The sequence below is a fragment of the Bacillus rossius genome, chromosome 11, assembly GCF_032445375.1.
Source record: "Bacillus rossius redtenbacheri isolate Brsri chromosome 11, Brsri_v3, whole genome shotgun sequence".
NCBI lineage: Eukaryota > Metazoa > Arthropoda > Insecta > Phasmatodea > Bacillidae > Bacillus > Bacillus rossius.
In genome coordinates this window covers 9,916,111-9,938,089 of record NC_086338.1, presented here as the reverse complement: position 1 = coordinate 9,938,089, position 21,979 = coordinate 9,916,111, and the positions used below count along the sequence as shown (strand labels likewise).

At 36.9% G+C, this 21,979-nt stretch overlaps 1 protein-coding gene and 1 long non-coding RNA gene across 5 annotated transcripts in view; one reads left to right on the top strand and one right to left on the bottom strand.

Annotated features, from left to right (window-relative positions):
• The window catches only part of LOC134536631 (calmodulin-binding transcription activator 2), a 417,559-nt gene that overhangs the window by 310,652 nt on the left and 84,928 nt on the right, over positions 1-21,979 (top strand). For 3 of the 4 annotated variants that reach the window (XM_063376429.1, XM_063376427.1, XM_063376430.1), the window contains exons 7-12: positions 132-203; positions 2,574-2,763; positions 10,473-10,519; positions 11,696-11,920; positions 12,001-12,852; positions 19,173-19,299. In XM_063376429.1, coding sequence (XP_063232499.1) covers positions 132-203; positions 2,574-2,763; positions 10,473-10,519; positions 11,696-11,920; positions 12,001-12,852; positions 19,173-19,299 — 1,513 coding nt within the window. The remainder of the gene's footprint in view (positions 1-131; positions 204-2,573; positions 2,764-10,472; positions 10,520-11,695; positions 11,921-12,000; positions 12,853-19,172; positions 19,300-21,979) is intronic. The other variant, XM_063376428.1, reaches the window with a different exon arrangement.
• Positions 19,015-20,542, bottom strand: LOC134536632 (uncharacterized). Its single transcript, XR_010075830.1, has 2 exons — positions 20,321-20,542; positions 19,015-19,317 (listed from the first exon to the last, which is right to left on the bottom strand). It is a non-coding gene; the product is annotated as an uncharacterized LOC134536632 (long non-coding RNA).

Sequence of the window (21,979 nt, the reverse complement as noted above, 5' to 3'; positions counted from 1 at the left end):
CTTTTCATTGAATGTTTGATCTGTGTGAACGTTGTGTGGTCATTGCGTACATTGCATACATTGCGTGTACAATGCATGTATTGCGCGTCAATTGAGTTATCTTACTGTTGCATTCTGTTGTTGTGTTACAGTGTATTTATGGCTGCTATGTGCACTCGGCGATACTGCCGACGTTCCACAGGCGGTGCTACTGGCTGCTCCAGGTAGAGCAAGCCTCCGAGTGCGCTCGGGCATAGACGACCGAGCCGTTGCCTTCCACTCTTGCACTCTTGCCCTCTTGCCGGCACACTTATCTGCGTGTAGACTTTTAACTGTGTGTGTTGACTTTTTAGTAACAGAAATATTTGCAATGAGGAAAAATATTTTAATGGTATCATTATGATGTTCTGGCTCTCATTTCTTAGTTGTGATTATTGAACTTAATCTGATTTACTGTGTTATGTCTGCATTGCAGTATGTAAAATACTCTCCCCAGTTTAAGACCTTCTGTATAACTTTGATTCACTGCAGCTTCCGTGACTCAGACGTGCCCTGCAATCGAGACAATTCTCTTCGGTCCCAGCAACCGCATTCATCGCAGTTATTACTCAGTTTATGAAATCAAGTTGTTATCCAAGTGGTTTTGACCCCACTATGAATCATTGAGGTATGGACTTCAAATGTCTTGCACGGAACTTACTTATGAACCCTTTCGTTAATTACTAATTACTAACATTTTTTATCATCATAATATCTGTCCTTTTAGTTTCCACATTGCTGTTGGAGGTAGGGAACATGCTACTGGGGTGTATTGGGTGGAAAACCAAGTTCAACTTATGAATTAATTTATGTTTGAAGTTTGCGACTGAAACTTTAATGACCTAAAGAATAGCTTTTACGAGAGGGGCCAAGTTGTGCGAGAATTCGTGCATCAATGGTAAAATTCTACTTAGACTATACTACATATTTTAAATTTTTAAAATATTTCTTGCAAATTTTTTTACAATAAGATTTCTATTGATATTGGCATTTTTAAGTTGTTCATTCCTTGTCTGTTTCCATTTTAATGCCCAGTCCACACAAATACGGCAATCACCATGTACCTGAGTAAAAATTTCATGTTTTATTTATAATATCCTCATAGCTAAATGATCCGCAGTATTCCTTCTTTGTGGTTCACACTGGCGAGGTTACAGTTGGCTCTGCGATAGCGTGTGTGTGGTGTAGACGAGCAGTGCTGGCAGCTGTCGGCGCGAGGCTCCACGGTCACTGCGCAGCTGCAGCTGCCTGCATCTCGTCGTGCCTGTGCAGCCTTATGTTATCTCCTGGTCACAGTGGAACCAAACCTCACAGCTCCATTAAGGAAGTTTTCAAATGTTTCTTTGCGTTAATAACATTTTATTTACAAACCTGAATAAAGATTTCATCTTCATAATTATGTTCAGTTACTATGAGCATCTTGTTCAGAGATATATATATATATATATATATATATATATATATATATATATATATAAACAACATAGATCTGAACTTGTGAAATACTGTAGTCAACTCAGAAAATTAGTGTAAAAGAATGTTTGGTAGTGAAAGTGGATACTTTTATGTCGCTTAAGCTTGGATAACATGGACCCATCTGTGTGTTTATCAGGAATCAATACTTGTTAAATATCTCTACTTATTTTATCTGGAGGTTGGTTGGTGACTTCATATTCCTCTGAATTGGGCAGGGTGGTTTAGTACCAACTTCACAACAGAATTAGACTAAGCATAAACTAATGGCTGATACGGACTGATTCGTATTTTTACAGATTCAGAATTTTGTTAAGATTTCCCCAAAGAACTGTGATAATCAGCTGATGTAAGCTATGGCAAGTGCTTATCTTTACAAATAGTATTTCAACAAACTTACTGTTAAAATTATTAGATGCGTAGTAGTATTTCAGTGCAGAATATTTTTTCAGTATTTATCAAATCTGTAGTGTATAGTGCAGGGTATTCTTTGAAATTTCTCACCACCAATAATGTCCCAACTCATTCACAATTCCACTCGTTTTTTACTGTTGTGTTGGTAAGTACGATCAATATAGAAAGAAACCAATACGAATCCAATTACCGAAACATTTCTTTAAAATATCCGATAATCAATACAAAACTGATTCAATACTTTTTGTAAGTAGCTAATCATAGTGCAATCTCTAGGAATTAAATATTTGTAAATAATAAGTCAGTAACTTAATAAAATTCTTAAAAAAAAAATTTTGGTAGATAAAAAAAATTATTCTATAACTTAAAATTTGTGCATAGCACAATACACGTTATGCATTAGACTAATTAATAGCCTTAAATTACAGGAACATTATAGTAAAAGATGCGTACGGAACTATGAACAGTTCAACAGTAAAGATATATGAATCTGTATAGACTGAATTAACTGTACGTTTATCATTTGTATCACTTTTTTTTTAGTTATCAGTTGTAAATAATTACTTTGGGAACTGCAGCCCACATTGATACAATGATGCGTCACCACGGTCGGACGTTGGCTGCCGTGAAGTGTGCGGACGGCGGGCTACAGTGTTGCCACGTTGCAGAACCCGGACATCGTGCTGGTGCACTACCTCAACGTGCCCTACCCCGACGACAACAAGCTGGCCGTGATCACGCCCAGCCTCGCGCTCTGGGGGGACAAGAAGGAGTGGACGAAGGAAGAGTTAGTGTCGCAACTAAAGCCCATGTGTGAGTCGCCAGCTCCCTCCTTCTTCTCCAGTGTCCATCATTCGGGTGAAGTCCAACAACATCAATGTTGCTGCCTGCTGCATGCCCGCGCCGCGCGCCTCCCCCCCGAGAGGCCACGCCCCCCGCCCCCCGCCGCCCGGTCGCCTGCTGTCGCCTGTGTTTCCACAACCTGTCGGATAGAAAAAAATGGTTGTCTGCAAAGTCGGTTTACGGACGATAGTTTAACGTGACAACGCCATAACAAAACATTGATGAAATGATTGCATACTTTTATGAATAAAATTGAATCATTTTTATTGAATTATCACTATTTTGTATGGATGCAAAGGAGGAGTGAAATGAAATCTACAATTTAATTGATAAATTTACTTTTATTTGCGCTCATTAATTCAAATATGTTTATTACTTTAACGAAGAGATTATTCTAACTATAACTTCTATACATGTTTGCTATTTAACTTCAAGATCGTCGAGAATGTTTTACGCTTTTTCGCAATTACACATTTAACGACGAAGTTTGTTCGTCGTGAAATCAAACGTATAATTTAATAAAAATGCCCTTGCAGTTAATAAAATAAGTATTAGTAAGTTTAAGAAAAAATTTCGGCTTTAATCTCCAAACCAGTCGCTCTTGGTGCGCTGGGGCCGAGATTAAAATTTGTCGAAAAATATTTTACGTTTTTATGTCATCCAGTGCTCAAAATGATATGCAGATGTGGCCCCGGGCACGAAATTTTATTTATAATTCATTAATAATAACAACGCCCCTCGCGATAAACAAAGGAAAATATGTATTAACGAGTTCCTGGTTGTCGTGGAAGCTAATAGATAGCTCGATTCGTTCGGTTCACGTCCGTCACCGTGGATTGCAGCACCGTAGGGGAATAATATTATTTCGTTTTTATAATACGATTTGATAGCAAATGCGCATCCCAAATACACCAAACATATTTATAATGTGTTACAATATTTTATAAAACATCATTGTTCGTACAAAAACGTATCTGTAAATTAAACATTACTTTTAAATAACTGTACCGATTGTGCTGAAAATCGGTGGACGAACGTTAAATTACATAATAATAAAAATTCAAACTACGAAAATATGATTGAAAAGTCAAATCGATGGTTGTTCCAATCGAGTGGAAGAGAGATGCGGCGCAAGCGTACAATGAGCGTAACGGGACACATCGTAGTGGGACAATGTGCATTACGGGACACTTTTTAGTGCGTGCAGCCGGCGTTCATCGATTTATTAGATTTTGTCACTTCAAAAAAATTGGTTGTTTGTAAAGTCGGTTTAACGTGACGTCATAACAAAACATTGATGAAATGATTGCATACTTTTATGAATAAAATTGAGTCATTTTTATTTTAATAATAAAAAAATAAATACTTGAAATTATACTAGTAATCAGATTTTTAAAATGCAAGAATAATTAATTTTTATTGCCGAAATTGTTGTTGTAATAAGCAATGAAAACCACATTAACTTTTCACTTCACTTTATAAACAGTCGAAGAAACAGTTCACGTGTAGATAAATTGTTATTAATTTTAAAACTGGCGTTTAGCTATAAAGTTTAAATATAATTATGAACAAGTTTTCATATAAATAAACTGTAATAAAATATCTATCATCAATTATATGAATCACCATAATTTTTTAGTCAATTGTAACATACCCTATTATTACTGCACTTGCCGACAGCATAACGGAACACAGCGTAACGGAACAATGAGTGTAACGGGACACCGCGTAATGGGACACAGCGTAACGGAAAAATGTGCATAACGGGACACTTTTTCGTGCGTGCAGCCGGCGTTCATCGATTTATTAGATGTTGTCATGTCAAAATTGTAAATTTGTTTCTTAAGAACATGAGGTGATTATTTATATTGGTCTGGAAGAGACTAAGGTATGTGTGAGTGCAGCGCACAGTTCGGGGCAGTTTCTTGTGCTGTGCTGTACTTGCTCTCGTACAGTCCTCGTCTTGTTTGGCACACACCACACCTGTACTGCGTATTTTCTTCAGTAGCAAAAACCTGAAAAATCATTAGCATTAGATTTGAATTTTATCAAATCTATAATGTTAGTCTTAAAAATTTCAAAAAAATAATTTGAAATTGTCACTCACTGGACATTGCAATGTATTTTTTTTATTTTTGACGTGACAACGTTTAATAAATCGATGAACGCCGTCTGCACGCACGAAAAAGGATGACTCATTGTCGCGTTACGCACATTGTCCCGTTACGCACATTGTCCCGTTGCGCTGTGTCCCGTTACGCTCATTTTTCGCTTGCGCCGCATCTATCTCTCTTCCACTCTATTCGAACAACCATCAATTTGACTTTTTCGAGGCACATTAAACTTGAAACACTCCCATCCGTTTCCTACTTTTCCTATCATCGTCCTATCCTTAACAGAATAACAAAGATTGGAAGAAGTTAAATAACAAACATGTATAAACGTTATAGTTAAAATAATCTGTTCGTTAAAGTAATAAACATATTTGAATTATTGAGTGCAAATTAAAGTAAATTTATCAATTGAATTGTAGATTTTATTTCACTCCTTCTTTGTATAAAATTTATAGTTAAAATAATCTGTTCGTTAAAGTAATAAACATATTTGAATTAATGAGTGCAAATAAAAGTAAATTTATCAATTAAATTGTAGATTTCATTTCACTCCTGTATCCATACAAAATAGTGATCATTCAATAAAATTTATTCAATTTTATTCATAAAAGTATGCAATTATTTCATTAATGTTTTGTTATGACATTGTCACGTTAAACTATCATCCGTGAACCGACTTTACAGACAACCAATTTTTTTTTTATTATTCTCTCTTCCATTCTGCTTTTGACGGAAATATTGATTGTTGGTTCTTATTTAATTTATGCTATAAGTATTTATAAAAAAATTTGTTGTTTATCCATACAGTTTGCCTCAACATTTAATTTGTATTGTAAATACATGTTGTATTCTTAGTTAGCCTTTATTTTACGTTATCTGCTGTAAAAATTAGAAACTTACAACGTAGGAAAAATTTAACTCATCTTTAATGTTTTGTTTGGAAAATATAATATTATTTGTCATTTCTATTCAACCAGTTCTTTATGATATCCCACACACTTAGAAAGAAAATAAGTTTAGAATTTTTTTGTGAGCTATACGTATCACGCCTTTGAGCATGGCCCAGAAATAAAACTTGTATTTTCTGAAGTCCTTTTCTCCAATGTTATGTTGTTGAACAAAGTAATTGTTTTCACCTACAATAACTATCCTTTTGAATAACTGTTTAGAAGTGTTATTAGACAGTACAGTTATTAGTTCAGAATTTGGTTATACTCCTATAGCTTTGCATTCTAGTCATAATTTTTCCAAAAACTTTGGTAAGGTCTGGAAATATCTTGCCATAGTACAATAAATTTGTAAAAATAAAGGTTTTATATTAATTTTTAAGCTGAAGTTTTAATTACTTCAAATTTAATTCTCTAATGCATGGTCAATAGTCATGTGGCAACGAAGTTTAGTTCTACCCTTTTAGAGCATGGACTAAAGAATTATACTATGGAGGTCAGATTTTAATTGTAGTGTAACAGACATGATGTAAATATATTTGTTAACATTTTATCATGTTAAGTGTCATTAAGGTTGGGTTAGACCATAGCATTGTTTTTTAGTTATATTTTCTTGAGTGTATTTTTAACCCAGTATGAAATATAATTCTTGTGCTTCAGTTAACAATACATAACCAGGTTGCTATCTGTCATTATTCTCTTATGCTAGTTCTACCGCTGAGTCTTAGCCATGTTTCTAAAGGGAAAATGTATATTAAAACTAACACATTTTTATTTTGTTATCCAGCTTACGTCTGTATTCTCTTTTTGTCAACCAAATGAGGTCTCCCAATGGAAAAATGCTGGACTATTATTTTAGAGGACACGGGTTCGAATCCTGGTCAATGCACCCGGGTTTTGGTTTTCAGTGGTTTGCTCGGGCAAATTCTGGGATGGTTTGTTATTGTAGACTCACAGTTACCTTCCTCTGTGTCCCTGACGCCATGGCATCTGTCCCTTTGCGGTGGTCTCGTCGACGAGGTAACCGAAGTAGATAACTTAAATAGTTCAATATTAAAACATTTCTGATTTAGTTTAGCTAGTGATTGTACACCACTTATATATGGATAAGTAAGGTGGAAATATAGTACTTGGTCAGGATTCAGGCCTGTTACACGTTGTCCCATCTCTTGATAGCAACCACCGTGGAGTCAGTATAATTTGCTACTCTGTTATTTAATTTTGAAAATGTATTCATTGCTGTATAAACCATTTGTATCATAGTTTGATTGAATTCAGTAAAAACTTCTCAAGAAATTACCTGTTAGACATATCATGCTTAACAAACATGAATATGTAGTTTTGCCCATAATCTACACAATTATGTATAGTTTAAGTAACCCTTATAAGAAAATCTTTCTGTTTCTAAAAGATTAAAAATGTTGGTGATTTCAGAACTTCTCAAACAATTTTACTGTATGTATTTTTACTTTAAGAAGTACAATTCAGGGAACAATTTAAAAATGTATTTCAATAAATGTGATTGTTATTAATTAATAATTTTAGTTAGGTTCCACAGCAGAATAGTTAATAGTCAGTCAGTTAAAGATAATTTAGTCCATGAACAGTTGTGGACACAGCTGTGTGTGGCCACACGGCAAAGTGCGTGGCTAGTGCGTGGTGTGTCGTGTCCTCTCTGAGGAGAATCGTGTCTCGCTTCAGCTGCAAGCAAGGTTGGCTTTATTCATGAACAGCTGACTGATGCTTGGTATATCTTACTGCATGTTCATACGTGCACAGGTTTACCAATTGAGCGCTGAGGGGTAACGTTCGTATGCTTGCTTTCTACTCAAGCTTCTAAGCTTCTTCTTGTCTTGTGCACTGGGTATTTACATACACGTATCTCATCTGCATGCTTTCTGCAGTCTCTACTGTAACCGCACTCAGTGCATCATGTTTTCATTATGTCATATGGCTTGTGTATGTTTATAAACATAATTCAGTGCTTGCCAGTGCCCACTTGCCTGGGAGCCAGTGGTACTAAATTTTAAGTTAAATTTTTTAATGCAATCTAACTTACATTGGTTTATTATTTAATTTGGGTTTTTGAAATATAAAATTAAAATAGGATAAATAAAACAACTTCCGCTGTTAGTCTGGTATAGTTAAATAAAATTGTTTGCAGAAACTCTAAATTTTCCTCTCTACTGAGCTTAAAATGTAAATTGCATGTGACAGTATTTTGAGGTTTAATTTGGGACTAATTAACGAAAAGGGTTATGCAATGATTAATGTTCGGTCACTTTCATTTTCTGGCTCGCCTTGGTAAGATGCCCTTATTTGCCAAAGACCTGGTTCGCTGTGCACGTCGGACACTCGTACTTGCTGATCTAACCACTTGCCTGAAACCTGGAGTTTACTACCACGTAATCAGAAACCAAACCTAATTCACAATATGTTATGTTTAATTCCATGTTGTCTTTACAAGAAAAATGTCCTTGTTGCTAGGATTGTTAGATAATTGGCTAAAACAACCTATGGCACAAATATGTGTACTTGAGATTCGTTCACCCTGGTGGGCAAACAGAAATGGTCACATTAGTCTCGAAGTCCCAGAACTTGTGAGGAATTGATTATTAAAGCAGCCTGATGCCTGTTACAGGCCCCGAGGGTTGTGATAAAAGGTTCATGCCGATAAAATTTAAAGAAACTCAATGACTTGCAAGTGATGGCAAATGATGAAGTCCCAGGTGCAATAAGGGAGTCTTATCTGAGGGAGTCTTTAGAAACAGACCGGGCCGGAACAAACACAACATGGCAACTGGGCAGTGCCTTTACGCTCACGCTGATGACCGTTAAAACATTACGGTATCATGCTGCATACGTTACTGAAGTAAGAAATTGTGTTGTTAGCAAAATATAACCCTGTTAGTTTGGGGTCGTCCATTAATCACGTGATGTTTTTTTTAGCAAATTTTTAACCCCCCATCCCCCCTAGTGATTTGTGGTGAGGTTTTAGACTACCCCCCCCCCCCCCTCCCCCCAACAAATCACGTGTATTTTTTCGTTACAAAATATTTTTAAAAATTGTAGAATATTATCTTTAAATATAGGTATAATCTAATTTTATTCTGGAAAATTAAGCACAGCATGTATATTCGGCGCCAAAATCACAGTCTTGCTGGCGACTGGCAAGCCGAGCCGGGCGGGGATATTGTTGCCTGGCTACGGCGAGTCAAGGTCACACGTCGCTTTTTGGTTTAGTAGAAATCGCGTGAAAAAATAAATACACGTGATATATCTCTACATCCCTCCTCCCCCCTTGTGATATTTCATGATTTTTCCGAACCCCCCCCCCCCCCTTTTCGAGCCTCACGTGATTAGTGGACGATCCCTTTGAGCTCACAAACACATTACAGTGTTAATAATTAAAATATTGGTAGCTCAAAAATTTTCCTGCGCCAGGAGTGCGTACTAAAGCAGTCCTGGACAACCTCGCAGTTACTAAATAAATGCTTATTAATGATGGAAGTGCACGCTGAAAGAAACAAGCCCTTGAAATCAAAAAAGAAAGAGTTACAATTATTATTTAAAGATTCTATGGAAGCTACTGCGCTCTCCCACCCCTCTTCCAGGGTTGACACACTATTCACAATTGACCCGCACACACACGTCACTCATAGTACTCACTAAGAACAACAAACAGAGCTATGAGTGGCGCGGGGAAACGAAAAAGGGAAGTTTTAGCCCCTGGATTTGTCACTCTAATTAGAAAGGACATAATTTTTTTATTCTGATGATATGTGGCACTCATACAAAGTTGTGATACCAACATTGAGGGTTTTAATGATTCCTCAATGCTCGTGTTCAGGTACGCTGACCCCAGTAACATTGTGACAGCACACAGTTTCTGTAGTAGGATGATTCTGCGATGGTTTACATTGCCTTCCACTCTGTGTGGGTGAAGAGACACAGCAGTCTGTCCTAGACTTGAGAAAGAAGTCTTCTACAAGCCTAGTTATAGCTCGTTTACTCCACGTCTTTCCAGTTGCGTAGCAAGTACATAGTGAAGAAATTAAAGCAGCAGTTACTAACAGCAAATGAAATACTTAATATTTTCGAAACAAATCTTCAGTACAGTGCTTGAAATGAAGCCATATATTTACAGAAAAACTGCTTAACACTAAATTACCAACTCCAACATGATATATAATGTGTGAAGAAGTTGGTTATTGGCATGCATGCTGTATGTAACCTTCGTAGCCTTAATGCGGGTAGACGGTTTTATGCATACCTATTTCTCTGTAGATTTTGTGTGAACAACTTTATTGGCATGTATTACTTTTAAAGCAAACATTTATGACACAAATATTAGGAAAATTTTTCTTCAAACACACCAAATTTCTTCATTCTTTCAAATAAAAATGTTATTTTTTTTTCTCAGAAATTATAGCATGTTATAGTGCTTAAAGTTTGAAAATATTTACATAATGCACATACATAAATTTTTTAAGCATGCATCAAAATTTCAAATACTTTTTTTTGTATATTTCACATTTCTAGTGCATTGCTTTTTTAATTGATTTATTTTGGTTTATCAGTGTATTTTTGCTGTGATATTCATTTATGAGGTTTTTAATAGATTTAAATGTCTAATAGTTTTGGTTTGTTTTTCAATTTCCAGTCTTCAGTGAGGATGAACCTGACCTGAATAATGAGCTGGAAATTTCGGTAAGTCGCGATAGTGTTCAGGCAGAAGCTCTATGTTCTATATTTAATAAAACTAAAGTAATTCTTTCACTATAAAATTTTACATATGAACTTGTACATTTGTCGTGTTTTATCTAAACTGTTTCTAGAAATAAGGTTAGGTTCTATGTTTACATATTTGTATACCATCATACTTACCAGAAATGTAAACATATACATATATATTTACATTTTTTTTTTTTTTTTAAAAACTGTGTGCGTACTTCATGAATTGATGAAATCATGTAAGAGCATGCTTATTGTTTTGAGTTTATCCCCCAGAGTAACTTGTGGTTCTTGAATCTTACAAGGGCACCACCAAGTATGGTACAAACGGATTTGAATAGGTCTTATATATGTTGTGGAGGGAGGCTCCCAGAGTACTAAGCTAAAAGGGTTTTGTCCAATGCGCCTTAGTTTTTCGCGAAAATGGCAGTTTAAGTTTTATACGAACGTTTTAGACCGGTACATTTTCCGTCGCACCAGGCGAGCCAGCCTAGCCTAGTTGGTAACGCTCTTGCCTAGCAGCCGGCCGGTCAGGGTTTGCTTCCTGCTCATAATTTTTTTTTTTTATTATTTCATAATTTTTTAATAATTCTTATTTTAACACTGAAATAAATAGTCAAGAAATATTATATTTTTGCATGATGTATTTTTTTCAATCATACTTGGGCAATGATTGCTACCTGATTTTGCTGTTCCCAACCTTTCTTTTAATAATCGCTCTTATGCTGTAGTTACGGTAGGCGAGTCCTAATGGGATTCTAATCTTTTAAAGGGGAAATAAATGATCATAAAGTAATGAACTTTAAAACATCATTCACTCATTGTTATATTTAATGCCATTCAATGTGGTCTTAATACACTTCTAGTACGAATTTAATAAAACGTCGCTAGCGTTAAAATAAGAATTATTATAAAATTATGAAATAATAAAAAAAAAATCATCTCATCCACTCTTAACTTAAAACTTAAAACTGTTAATTCCCACAAAGAAGCTCCTGTAAGGGAACTTAATTTTGGAATATTAATATACGGTGTCTGCCTCGTCAGCATAGACGGAGATCACCGCCCCTGCTGTGACATCACCCAGGCTTCCCGATGTGTGACACTGTGCCTTGTTGCTCTCCAAGCACAGCAGCGGCACGCGTGTTGCAGACGGCGGAGACCGTGGAGGCGATAGTGACTCAGCTGATGGAGAAGCAACAACTGGCTCGCTCGGCGGCCCTCACCAAGCAGCTGGAGTGCGGCTGCCCCGACTCCACTTGCGCCGACGGCAAGGCGTGCGCCCACCCCATGAGGCGCATATCCGCCGCCAAGATGGACGCCGGCAACACCTCCGTCGTCAACATGGCCAACGTGAACACCGAGAACAACAACCAGGTCCGGGAGCGCTGAGCGGGGTGAGCGTGGGGCGCCCATGTCCGGAGGAACGGCTAGGAACGGCTGGGGTCTCCTCGCAGGTGTCTTCCACGACGGGCTCCGGCGGCCTGGTGCACACCTCCCACCACCGCCTGCACGTGCCGACCAGCGCGGGGCCCCCCACCACCTCGGCCCCGCCCCTGGTGCTGAGCCTGTCCCAGATCCAGGGCGGCGGGGGGCTGCTGATCCTGAACGGCTCGGGCGGCCACGGCGGGGCGCGCCACCAGTCGCTGGTGTCCCCGGTGGCCGTCACCTCCTTCGTGTGCGGGCCCCGCAGCCACCACGCCAAGGAGCCCGAGCCGGAGCGGGAGGCCATGGAGACGGGCTCGCCCACCTCGGCGTGCCGGCGGCGCGACGCCAACCTCGTCAACAACAACAGCACCAGCATGGACGCGGCGAACGGCAACACGGTGTTCGTGTCGGGGGAGCGGGAGCGGCCGTACGGGCTGGGCAGCGCCCCGCCGACGCCCGCCAAGAGGGAGAGCGCGGTGCTGGTGATGGGCAAGGGGCAGGACGCGGTGTTCTTCAACGAGACGCTGGACCTCTCTCAGGAGGACATCCAGCAGACGCTGCAGGCCAACATGCCCGCCCGCGCGGAGGGTGCCGTCTCCCCGCCGGAGGACACGGTGGTCTCCGAGATCGACCCCATGGACTTCATGGACGGCTGCGACGCGGCCGTGTCCCCGGCTCACGGGGATGACGACGTGTTCGTGAACCTGGATGCCTTCGACATGCTGGGGGACTTCCCGGAGCTGGAGACCCTGGAGCCGGCGCCGGAGGAGCCTGCGTCCTCGCGAGTGGACAAGGGCAGCGAGCAGGCGTCTCCCCGCATGGACTACCGCGAGGGCACTGCCAACATCACCGACTACTCCCCCGAGTGGGCCTACCCAGAGGTGAGGCCACCTCAACCCCTGCTGACACTGGTCCACATATAGTGAACGTGATCCAGTGATGGATGGAGCTGTGATAGGGGAAACTGGAGTGGAGGACCATGAGGAAACCCAGTACCCCATGGCAATGTCCACCACATTTCCCTTTTCAAAAAATCTGGGTTCAATCCTGCATTCTCGGTGATAAGTCACTATGCTGAAGATTTTATATTTTGTATAAATTAATTTTTTTTAATGTGTTGTCAATTGGCGGTAGTTAAAGATAGATATACTCACTCACATCACAGTTCAAGATCTCTTGGTAAGGATTCAGGTGTAGGCTGCATTTAGAACCCATTTCAGAATTTGTCTTGAGTGATTTTGGGAAATCATAGAAAATTGAAACCCTGATAGCTTAACTGAGTAGTGAATTCTGTTTTTCCATTACTAGTGCTTTCCATCATTGCTTCGTTATTGTGCTTCATTCCATCTCATGTTTCTCTGATGTTAATCTCTGTTCTGCTTTCCATATATACTAAACACTTTTGAGTTGTCAGGGTGTCTGGCATCAGGATGAACAGGATTAGCTTGGGATTTTCATGGTTTTAAACATCTGTGTAAATCTGGAAATATATGTTAGCTCAAAGTATTGAATTGAAATGGTTGGACAAAAGCTAATCCTGTATTGCTTATGTATTAATTATGTCCTGTATATTGTTATTTTAGGTTAAATATTATTTCAGTGCTCGTGTGTCAAGTATTTATACGTATAGTTAGTTTTGGGCAACTGAGGCTGGACCATCTGTGATGGTACTTTGGAATGTGATGTAGGAATCATTAATTTGCACGTAAGTTCTAGGATTTTGTAGGTGTATAAACAGTTTTGTCACAACATTGAAAAATTTGTACGTTGTGATTACGGCAGTGTTACGAAGTAATGCAAATTTGATATTGGTTGTTATTCTGTAAGTCAGGGAAAAGTCTAGGTATTTTTTTTGGGCTCTGTTATATGCCCTGGTCATTCTTAAGTGTTTTCTGTCAGTCAAGAAGTTATTAAAATGTAAAACTGCCTACCCATGTGAGCAGTCTTTGCAACAGGTGCCTGTGGTTAGATTTCATGTTACCTTATTTTTTTTACAGGAATGTGTGTCAAACCGAAAGTCAATTCGTAAATGTTCATATTAGCTGGAATACACTGTATGGGTTGGTTTAGTGGTAGTCAAGGTTGGAATTGGTTCGTGCGATTAAAGATATTCAGAGATGAAAAATTAAAAATGCCACCTTTCCAGCGTTGGAGAATGTCCTTAGCACTGACAAGGATTATCGAACCAAGAGCTTAGTATGAGTGGCTCTTCCCTTCGCTGTAGCTCGCACAGCTAGTTGGCGAGAGTTTGTATTGACCATTAATAAAGTTACTGAAACTTAAACTGCTCTTAGGGCGGAATTCATAGTGGTGATATAAGCAATACTTGAAAAAAGTACTGCTTATATGCATGCTTAAGTATGGCATTAAATTCATAGCGAACAAAAAGAGCACTGCTTATTAGGACTACTTCAAGTAATACTTCACGAAGCACTGCGTCAAATAAGTACTGCTCAATACGAATTCACAGCCATGAAATAAGTTTGCCTTGTTTCGCAAGTATTCATAATCAAATAAGCCGTGCTTATTCATTGATATAAGTAATACTTCATGAAGTCGGCTATCTAGGTGACTCAAGTACCGGTACGTTCTATTTTTCTGCTATACCCACGAGCTGGAGCCGTCAAGATGGCGGACCCACGTGTTGCAATATAACCCCGTATATAGTCTGTATTGTCAACATTAAGGGACGTAGCAAATGTAATGGTATGCCAAATGAAACTTCATAATAGTAAAACTACTATGGAATATATTTGATAAGCTGAAATTGCCACAGAAAGAAGTAATCGGAAATTTTAAAATACGTTATGAAAATACGTTGCATTGTATATTACCCATTATCTCCTACCACGTGCGTAGAAGTTGCGGTAGCGTAGTGGCGAAAGGCACGATGGCAGCGGTCGAAGGGTGATTTTGAATGTGGTTCGAATCATCATCAGTCCAATTTTTTTTTAGTTTTTTTTAAATAACAGATAATTAAATTGTACATACTGTGCTTTCTGCAAATATAAATTATTAGAATTAATTTATGATATAATATTATTAACTACATTTAGGTGTCTCAGTCCATTGATTTTATTCATAGTACTACGTACCTAGATTTATTTTTACTTTTAAAAAAGTAAAGTAAAATCACATGTTCACAAATAATTTAAACTAAAAGTTAATTTTATAATTAAAACGCCAACGTTTATTAAGAAACGAGTGTCCATAAATTAATAATGAATAAACTGATACTTCATAGCGACACACCTGTGAGGGTAAAAAAAAACATGCAAAATGTTTTTCTTCACCTAAGATTTAAATTTATTACGCGGTATGTGCGTGTTTATTTGTCTCACTGGGTTACATAAAATATCAGTTACAATTCCTCTAATTATGTAGTTAAATATATAAGTAATCAATAAATCTTATATATAACACGTATGAATCGGTAGCATTTTTTTACTATTACAATGAAATTAGCTTGATTAACTGTATAATTAAATTAATATTAGAATTTAAACCGTACATAAACTACATTTAGTAAACCCAATGTCCCTTGTATCATTTAAATTTATATATTTTTAGATTTTGGAATTAACCTACAACTTAAAAATATATTTGTAATTCCAAAATTGCTCTTAGTTTGTTTTTAAATACTAAACCAATTTTGTTATTTATTTGCAAATGAAAAATATAAGATAAAATATCAAATAATATTTCCGCAAGTTACATAATTTTTAACACAAACAGGTGTAACTTTCACTTTTTTTTTTCAGTATTTTGATAAGTTGACTTCGACAGGTTTATCCTCCCCTGATATGTTTGCTTTGGTCGGCAACTGCGTTGGCTGGTTTTCTGTTAGCATTCTAGGTATCGTGTGTATGGAGTTAAGAAATCTTTCTGCGTTTCTGCTATACAAATTTTTATGAAAATTTTTATACCCATGGGTATAACAGAAGTTATAGCAGAAAATGGGCATCGTGTGGGGTGTTGTAAGGAATATGTTATGTAAGTTATTAATTCCCGTTAATTTTTCCATATATTTAATTAAAATTGAGAGAGTAAACAAATTCAATTTGGGGAAAGAAACGAAACAAATCGTTGCCGCTTAGTTTTGTAAACAATACAGGCTACATACATAACCTCTTCTGCAGCTAGCGTGATGGATTTTGGTGATTGGGACGATTTTGAACAATTTGCGGATGAAGTTTACAAGGACCATGTCAATGTACGGACACCAAAGCGCTACGTACAAGATGCATTAAACCCTTTCGAATGGTATAGTGATTCTGAGTTCAAGCGACGTTTCAGGTTCAGCAAGAACACAGTCATCCAAATTATCATGCCGTTAATTGAACCTGCACTGAGGAAAGAAACTACTGCTTTGTATTTTAAGACCAACTGCTTAAACAAAATTCTTTCCGAATCAGTATAATGTTTTCCTCTCTTTTCTTTCCCACTAGCCATCACGAATCATGAAAGTTGTTTCGCTACCACGTGGTTAACTTCACCTGCTTATAGATCACAAACACAATATGGCCAACATAATTTAACAACACAAAGATTCAAAACATATTTATGTAGTTGTAAGTTCATTTTTAATACATGTTCATATTTATGTTATTCAAGTTCACTATCAAATAAAGTATAAATATCATCTTACGTATTACAGTAGAACCCGTTTATAGTGAACCCGCCTATAATGAATTCCCGTTTATTGTGAATTTCCGTCTCGGTCCCGGCAAAATGATGTGAGGTTATGTATTAATTTATTGGATATAGCGCACAACTTTTGTCAATGTTGATACGTTTTCCCGTGTACCACGAACAAATTTTGCCGACATAATGCACATTTATCTCAAATATTTTCATTTAATTACAAGTTTTTTCACGAAACGTCTATTCTGGATCACATTGAAGTTTTTCTCCGCAATACGTTACTCGATTGTCCATTGTTCATATAATAAACAAGTCGTATTCGAGTGGCCTCGGTAGGCTACGTGTAGCCAAAGATGATCAGTTTGGTGAAAATAAAAAATAGTTTTCCCTTCATAGTTAAAGAATGGGCGAACGCGTGTACATTTAATATGTTATCAAAATTAAACATAAATTACCGCCACACAAATACGTATGTACATTATAGCAGCAAATTCAATATTTTTACGTCTCATTTTTATCGTTCACGTTTCAGACATTTTTATCGAGTAAGGTTCGTAAGACTACCACTAGATAGAACTCTGTGGACTAAATTTTTCCATAGAAAGTGAGAAAATTTTGTTCCAGCTTTAGCAACTGCGATACTAAATGATACGTAGTGATCTTTGATGCGCTAAACTCGTTACTTTTCGTTTATTTACTTTTGACGGTAAAAAGAATTTCGTGTTATTAAGCTGAAAATGTGCTTCAATAAGAAATATGTACATAAAACGGGATGAAAAACGCGGTAAAAATCATAAGGCATTATCTGTGTGAGATAAACTGGACATTATTGAAAAGATAAGACTCCAACCCCACTGTCCCGCACGTGTTAATAGCAAAGGAACTGGGAATTGCAACATCCACATTAAGTACAATATTAAACAAGCTGAACAATCTTCTTTCTCAAGCTGTGAATACGTCACAGAGTATTAAACGCCTGATAAATGGAAAATACGCGGATGTCGAAGAACCATTAATAGAAAGTTTGTACATGTGTAGTGCATTAAAAATATCTGCATTTGCTCATAAAACTGTTGCTTTGAGTATTTTCATTCGTTCTTTTCTTGGCTTAGGCCAATGTGTAATTGTTTTTGTTTTTGAGTATGTATTGTCAATATAAAAGTTTTTCCAGATATAAAGTTTCCCCTCTATAGTGAACATATAAACTACTCCTTTCAGATTCGTTATAACAAGGTTCTACTTCATTATTTTAAACGCATATATGGTTTGAAACTTGGGCATTTTTATTTTCAAACAGGTAAACTATGTATTTACAGCGGTATATTTGCTTGCGTTACTTTGACACCAAATTCGTCCTTTACTTTTTGAGATACTTCATCAAGTACAGCATGGCCAATATAAGTAGTGCTTGTTCAAGTATTACTTCGTCAAGTATAGGTTTATGAATTCATTGCTGGAATAAGTACTACTTGAAGAATAAGCACTACTTTATAAAGTATTACTTATTCGCCAAACAAGCCTTCGACTATGAATCCCGCCCTTAGCATTCACAGACTGATTATCAGTCTGTACTTCACAGTCAGACTATGAAAAATAAAATTAAAAAAAAAAAAAACATATAATGTTTATATTCCCTGACGTTGCAAACAATTTTGGAGAACTTATTAAATAAAAATAAATAAAATTGTAAAATAAAAGTATTTCAAACATTATAGAACAATTTCCGTGAAGGTTATGTTATTGATAGGCATGTGTGAATATATTTTTTATAGTGTGTAACATTTTTGAAAAAGATCTAAAAAATGTTTTGAGTAAAATATGATTTATAAAAATTGAGAAAAATATTTTTAAAGAGATATTTTATGATAGTTTGGATATCACATTTTTACGTTTACTTGTATGAGTTTTGATGCAACTGCAATAGATATTTCAGGATAAAGGTTATAAATATCAAAATGTAAATATAAAACAGTACACTTTTGGCTTTTTTTTTTTTAAGGTTTGTTGTTATGTTTGCAAAGTGCTTATGGTTGGCTATTTACAATGCACCAAAAAAATTGCAAAATTGCAGATTTTTCTTAACTTTAGGCATTATTTGTTTTAATGTGCATAGTCTCCTAACCTCAGTTTTGATACATACCTACTCGATATGCTATAGACCTACATCTTCACAGCAACTTCACAACTGAAGGCACTCTTTATCCAGTATTGTTCGACTTGATGTAATCTACCATGGATGGCCACCCCACATTAAGAATTATACTTGTAGATGGGGCGTTTTTTTTTTACAATGGAAGCAACGTGATATCAGATTTTCTAAACAATTATGCTCACGTAAAAATTTTTTATTGCCATAGAGGTGGCTATTACAACTTTTTTCAATGTTGTTGTTCTATTAATTTTTCTTTGGTATTTATTGATTTTCGTTATTCAGGCATGTCCGTGGTCCAGATCGAGCCCTGTGTTGAAGAGTTCAAGAGCCATCACTGTAGTTGTTGTTTTGAAGTATGAGTGAAGTATAATTGTAGGTGTTGGCACGGGTGTGTGTGGATTGTAGGGCGGGGTGAAGGTGCTGGTGACGGGGCCGTGGTACTCCACGACCTCGCCCTACACGGTCCTGTTCGATACATTCCCCGTGCCGACCACCCTGGTGCAGAGTGGCGTGCTGCGCTGCTACTGCCCTGGTACGTGTCTGTGTGCGCCTGGAACACAGATGACTCTTTCAACAAATCTCAAAATCACAAATCCAGTTTCATTTGAAATTTTTGATTTGTAACAATTTGGCATATGGCACTTGGTGGGAGTAGTTTCGTAAATGCAACTGAATTAAAGGAAGGGAAATGTGTAACAACCACAGTGCTGCCACCTGTGGAGGATGGCTCGAACCAAAGTTCAAAAAGACAAATGGAAACATTAGAGCATTAACTGTTTAGTTTATTAAAACCAAGATGGGTAGTATTTTAATGAAATTCCCTGCAGAAAATCGGGTCCAAAGTTGGGGTGTATTATTTTTCAGGCCTTTTTTGGTTTTATTGGAGCTTTTTAATATAGTTTAAAATTTTGGTCTGCTAATGTAATGATTCAATAGTCGATGTCGATGCTCCGACAGTGGATTCTAGCGGCAGGTGCAGAAACTACGTGTGATTCACATCCAGCAATGTAGTTGAAAACACAATTTGCATATATTGATCATGCTCAGCATTATTTAAAAAATTCTGCATTCATTGTCATGTCCTAGTTTTGTATTATAAGTGTACTAGCTGCAGTACCCAGCGTTGCCCGGGCTGAACACAGGGTGAAGGGGAACTGTTTAAGAGATCAGATGTAGTTAGTAATTGTCTTCTTAATTTGAATGTCAAGTGTGCAAAATAATTTATATCACTTTCAAATCCCGACAGACTTTGTTCTGCCAGTGTATAGTTATTTAGCTGTATATATCTAAAAATTGGTGGTCTGTATGTAATCTAGACTCTATAAAGCACTCTAGAAAAAAGCTGAAAAATAATAGATTACTAATATTGAAAAGATTCCATTATCTAGCTAATGCTCGGCATGCATTGCAATTAGGGATGGGGCGACCGAATCCAATATCCGCCGAATCTACCGAATCCTAGGGATTCGAAGGTTCGGCGGGTCTGATATAGGATTCGTCAAAGGATTCGGTTTTTACTATTTACGGGAAAAAATACAGTAAAACTCACTTACGAGGTCCCGCATGGTAGGTTTTTCCTTATAAAGCGTTTAAATTGCCCGAGGTCTCGTCATTTACGCCATTAAATGTGTGATATAATGTCCGTTAAAATTTTTTCTGAAACTTCTTGTCTCAAATAATGGCACACGTAAATATGAAGAAAAGACAAATGAACAACAACATACGAAGAAATATGGATGATGTACCATAACTATAGTACAAACCCAATAGTTATTTTAAGATAATTACCATATAAAGAACTAAAGATTCTTTGTAGAATACCATAATTACTACAGAAGCAAGATAGCTACCATATTTGCACTATAGTTACCGTAACAACAGATGTATATTTACCGTGATAGTAATGTATTATTTATTTATGACATATTAAATTAAAGAACATTGTTAAAAAAAAAAAAAAGGATGTTAAACATTGATATGTACGGTTGGCACATGTTGCTAAGAAAAAATGCGATCTGAAAGAATGCAGTAATACTACGAAAAGTGACAATGGTACTCGTGGATTTTTAGGTTATGGCAGTCTCTTTCGTTTTTCAGTAATATCGGCCGAAAATTAACGAGCGTACTGTATCGGAAGTCGGCATAAATTCCGATTCAACTAAATATTGGCAAAATCGGCTTCTTCAATACAGCTCTACATTTAATGACATGAGTAAACATATTTCAGACTTCAGGATATTGAAAAAGACTTATTTCCATGTAGGTTTATTGTGTGTATGTTTTTTTTGCAAGTGTAAATTGAATGAAGTAAAATGTTATTTTTATTACTTTCAATTGATTAAACTTTAATGACCAGTTACAGATATTTATGACACTAATTTTGAGGTTAAGCAATTTTACTAAAGCATTCCAGCCAAGCAGGTTGCCAGCGAGAGACGCTTCTCTTCTGCTGGAAACACTATCTCCAATCGTAGAGCTAATTTAACTCCTGAACGTGCAGAACAAATTATTGTTCTGAATGATAGATTAAAGAATAGATTTTAATACTCTGTGACAATCTCTCTCAGAATTATTGTGCTGAAAAGTGGAAATGTTGAAACAATGTGAATGTACTTTTCAAACAACATGATTTTTGGTGCTAAGTTTGTTGAAGCTCAGTAAGGACTCCAGAAAAATTGACAAGGGTGAAATTTTTCCAAAGATATGTTACATTTACACAAACATATACTTGGTTATGTTAGTTGGATGATATCAGTTACTAATGAACCAATGGAAACAGGTAAGATTCAATGAAAAAAAATGTTATTTTTTTTCTAGCAGTGCAAAATGTAAACACACTCTGTAAATAGTTACCCAAAATTAATAAGCCCACTTCATTTTAATACTTTATTCAAACATGATATTAAGTTTAAGATAAAAATAATTTCCCAAAAGTGTAACTGTACCACAAAAGCTCGAGCTCGGCTCGAAGTAAAATTCTTAGGCTCGCAGACCTCTAGCTTATTTATAGAAAAAATCCTAACCGCTAATCTGTACTAAAACTGAAATTTCTCAAGAAAAAATTGTTGTCTTTATATACACTTATACCAGAAATGTACCAATCTACATGTGATAAAGTCAAGGGACTTTTAGTGCAAGCAGAATACATCTCACTTACATTAGATATGTGGACATCATCTGTTAAAAGATTCGGGTTTGGGTTCGAGATTCGG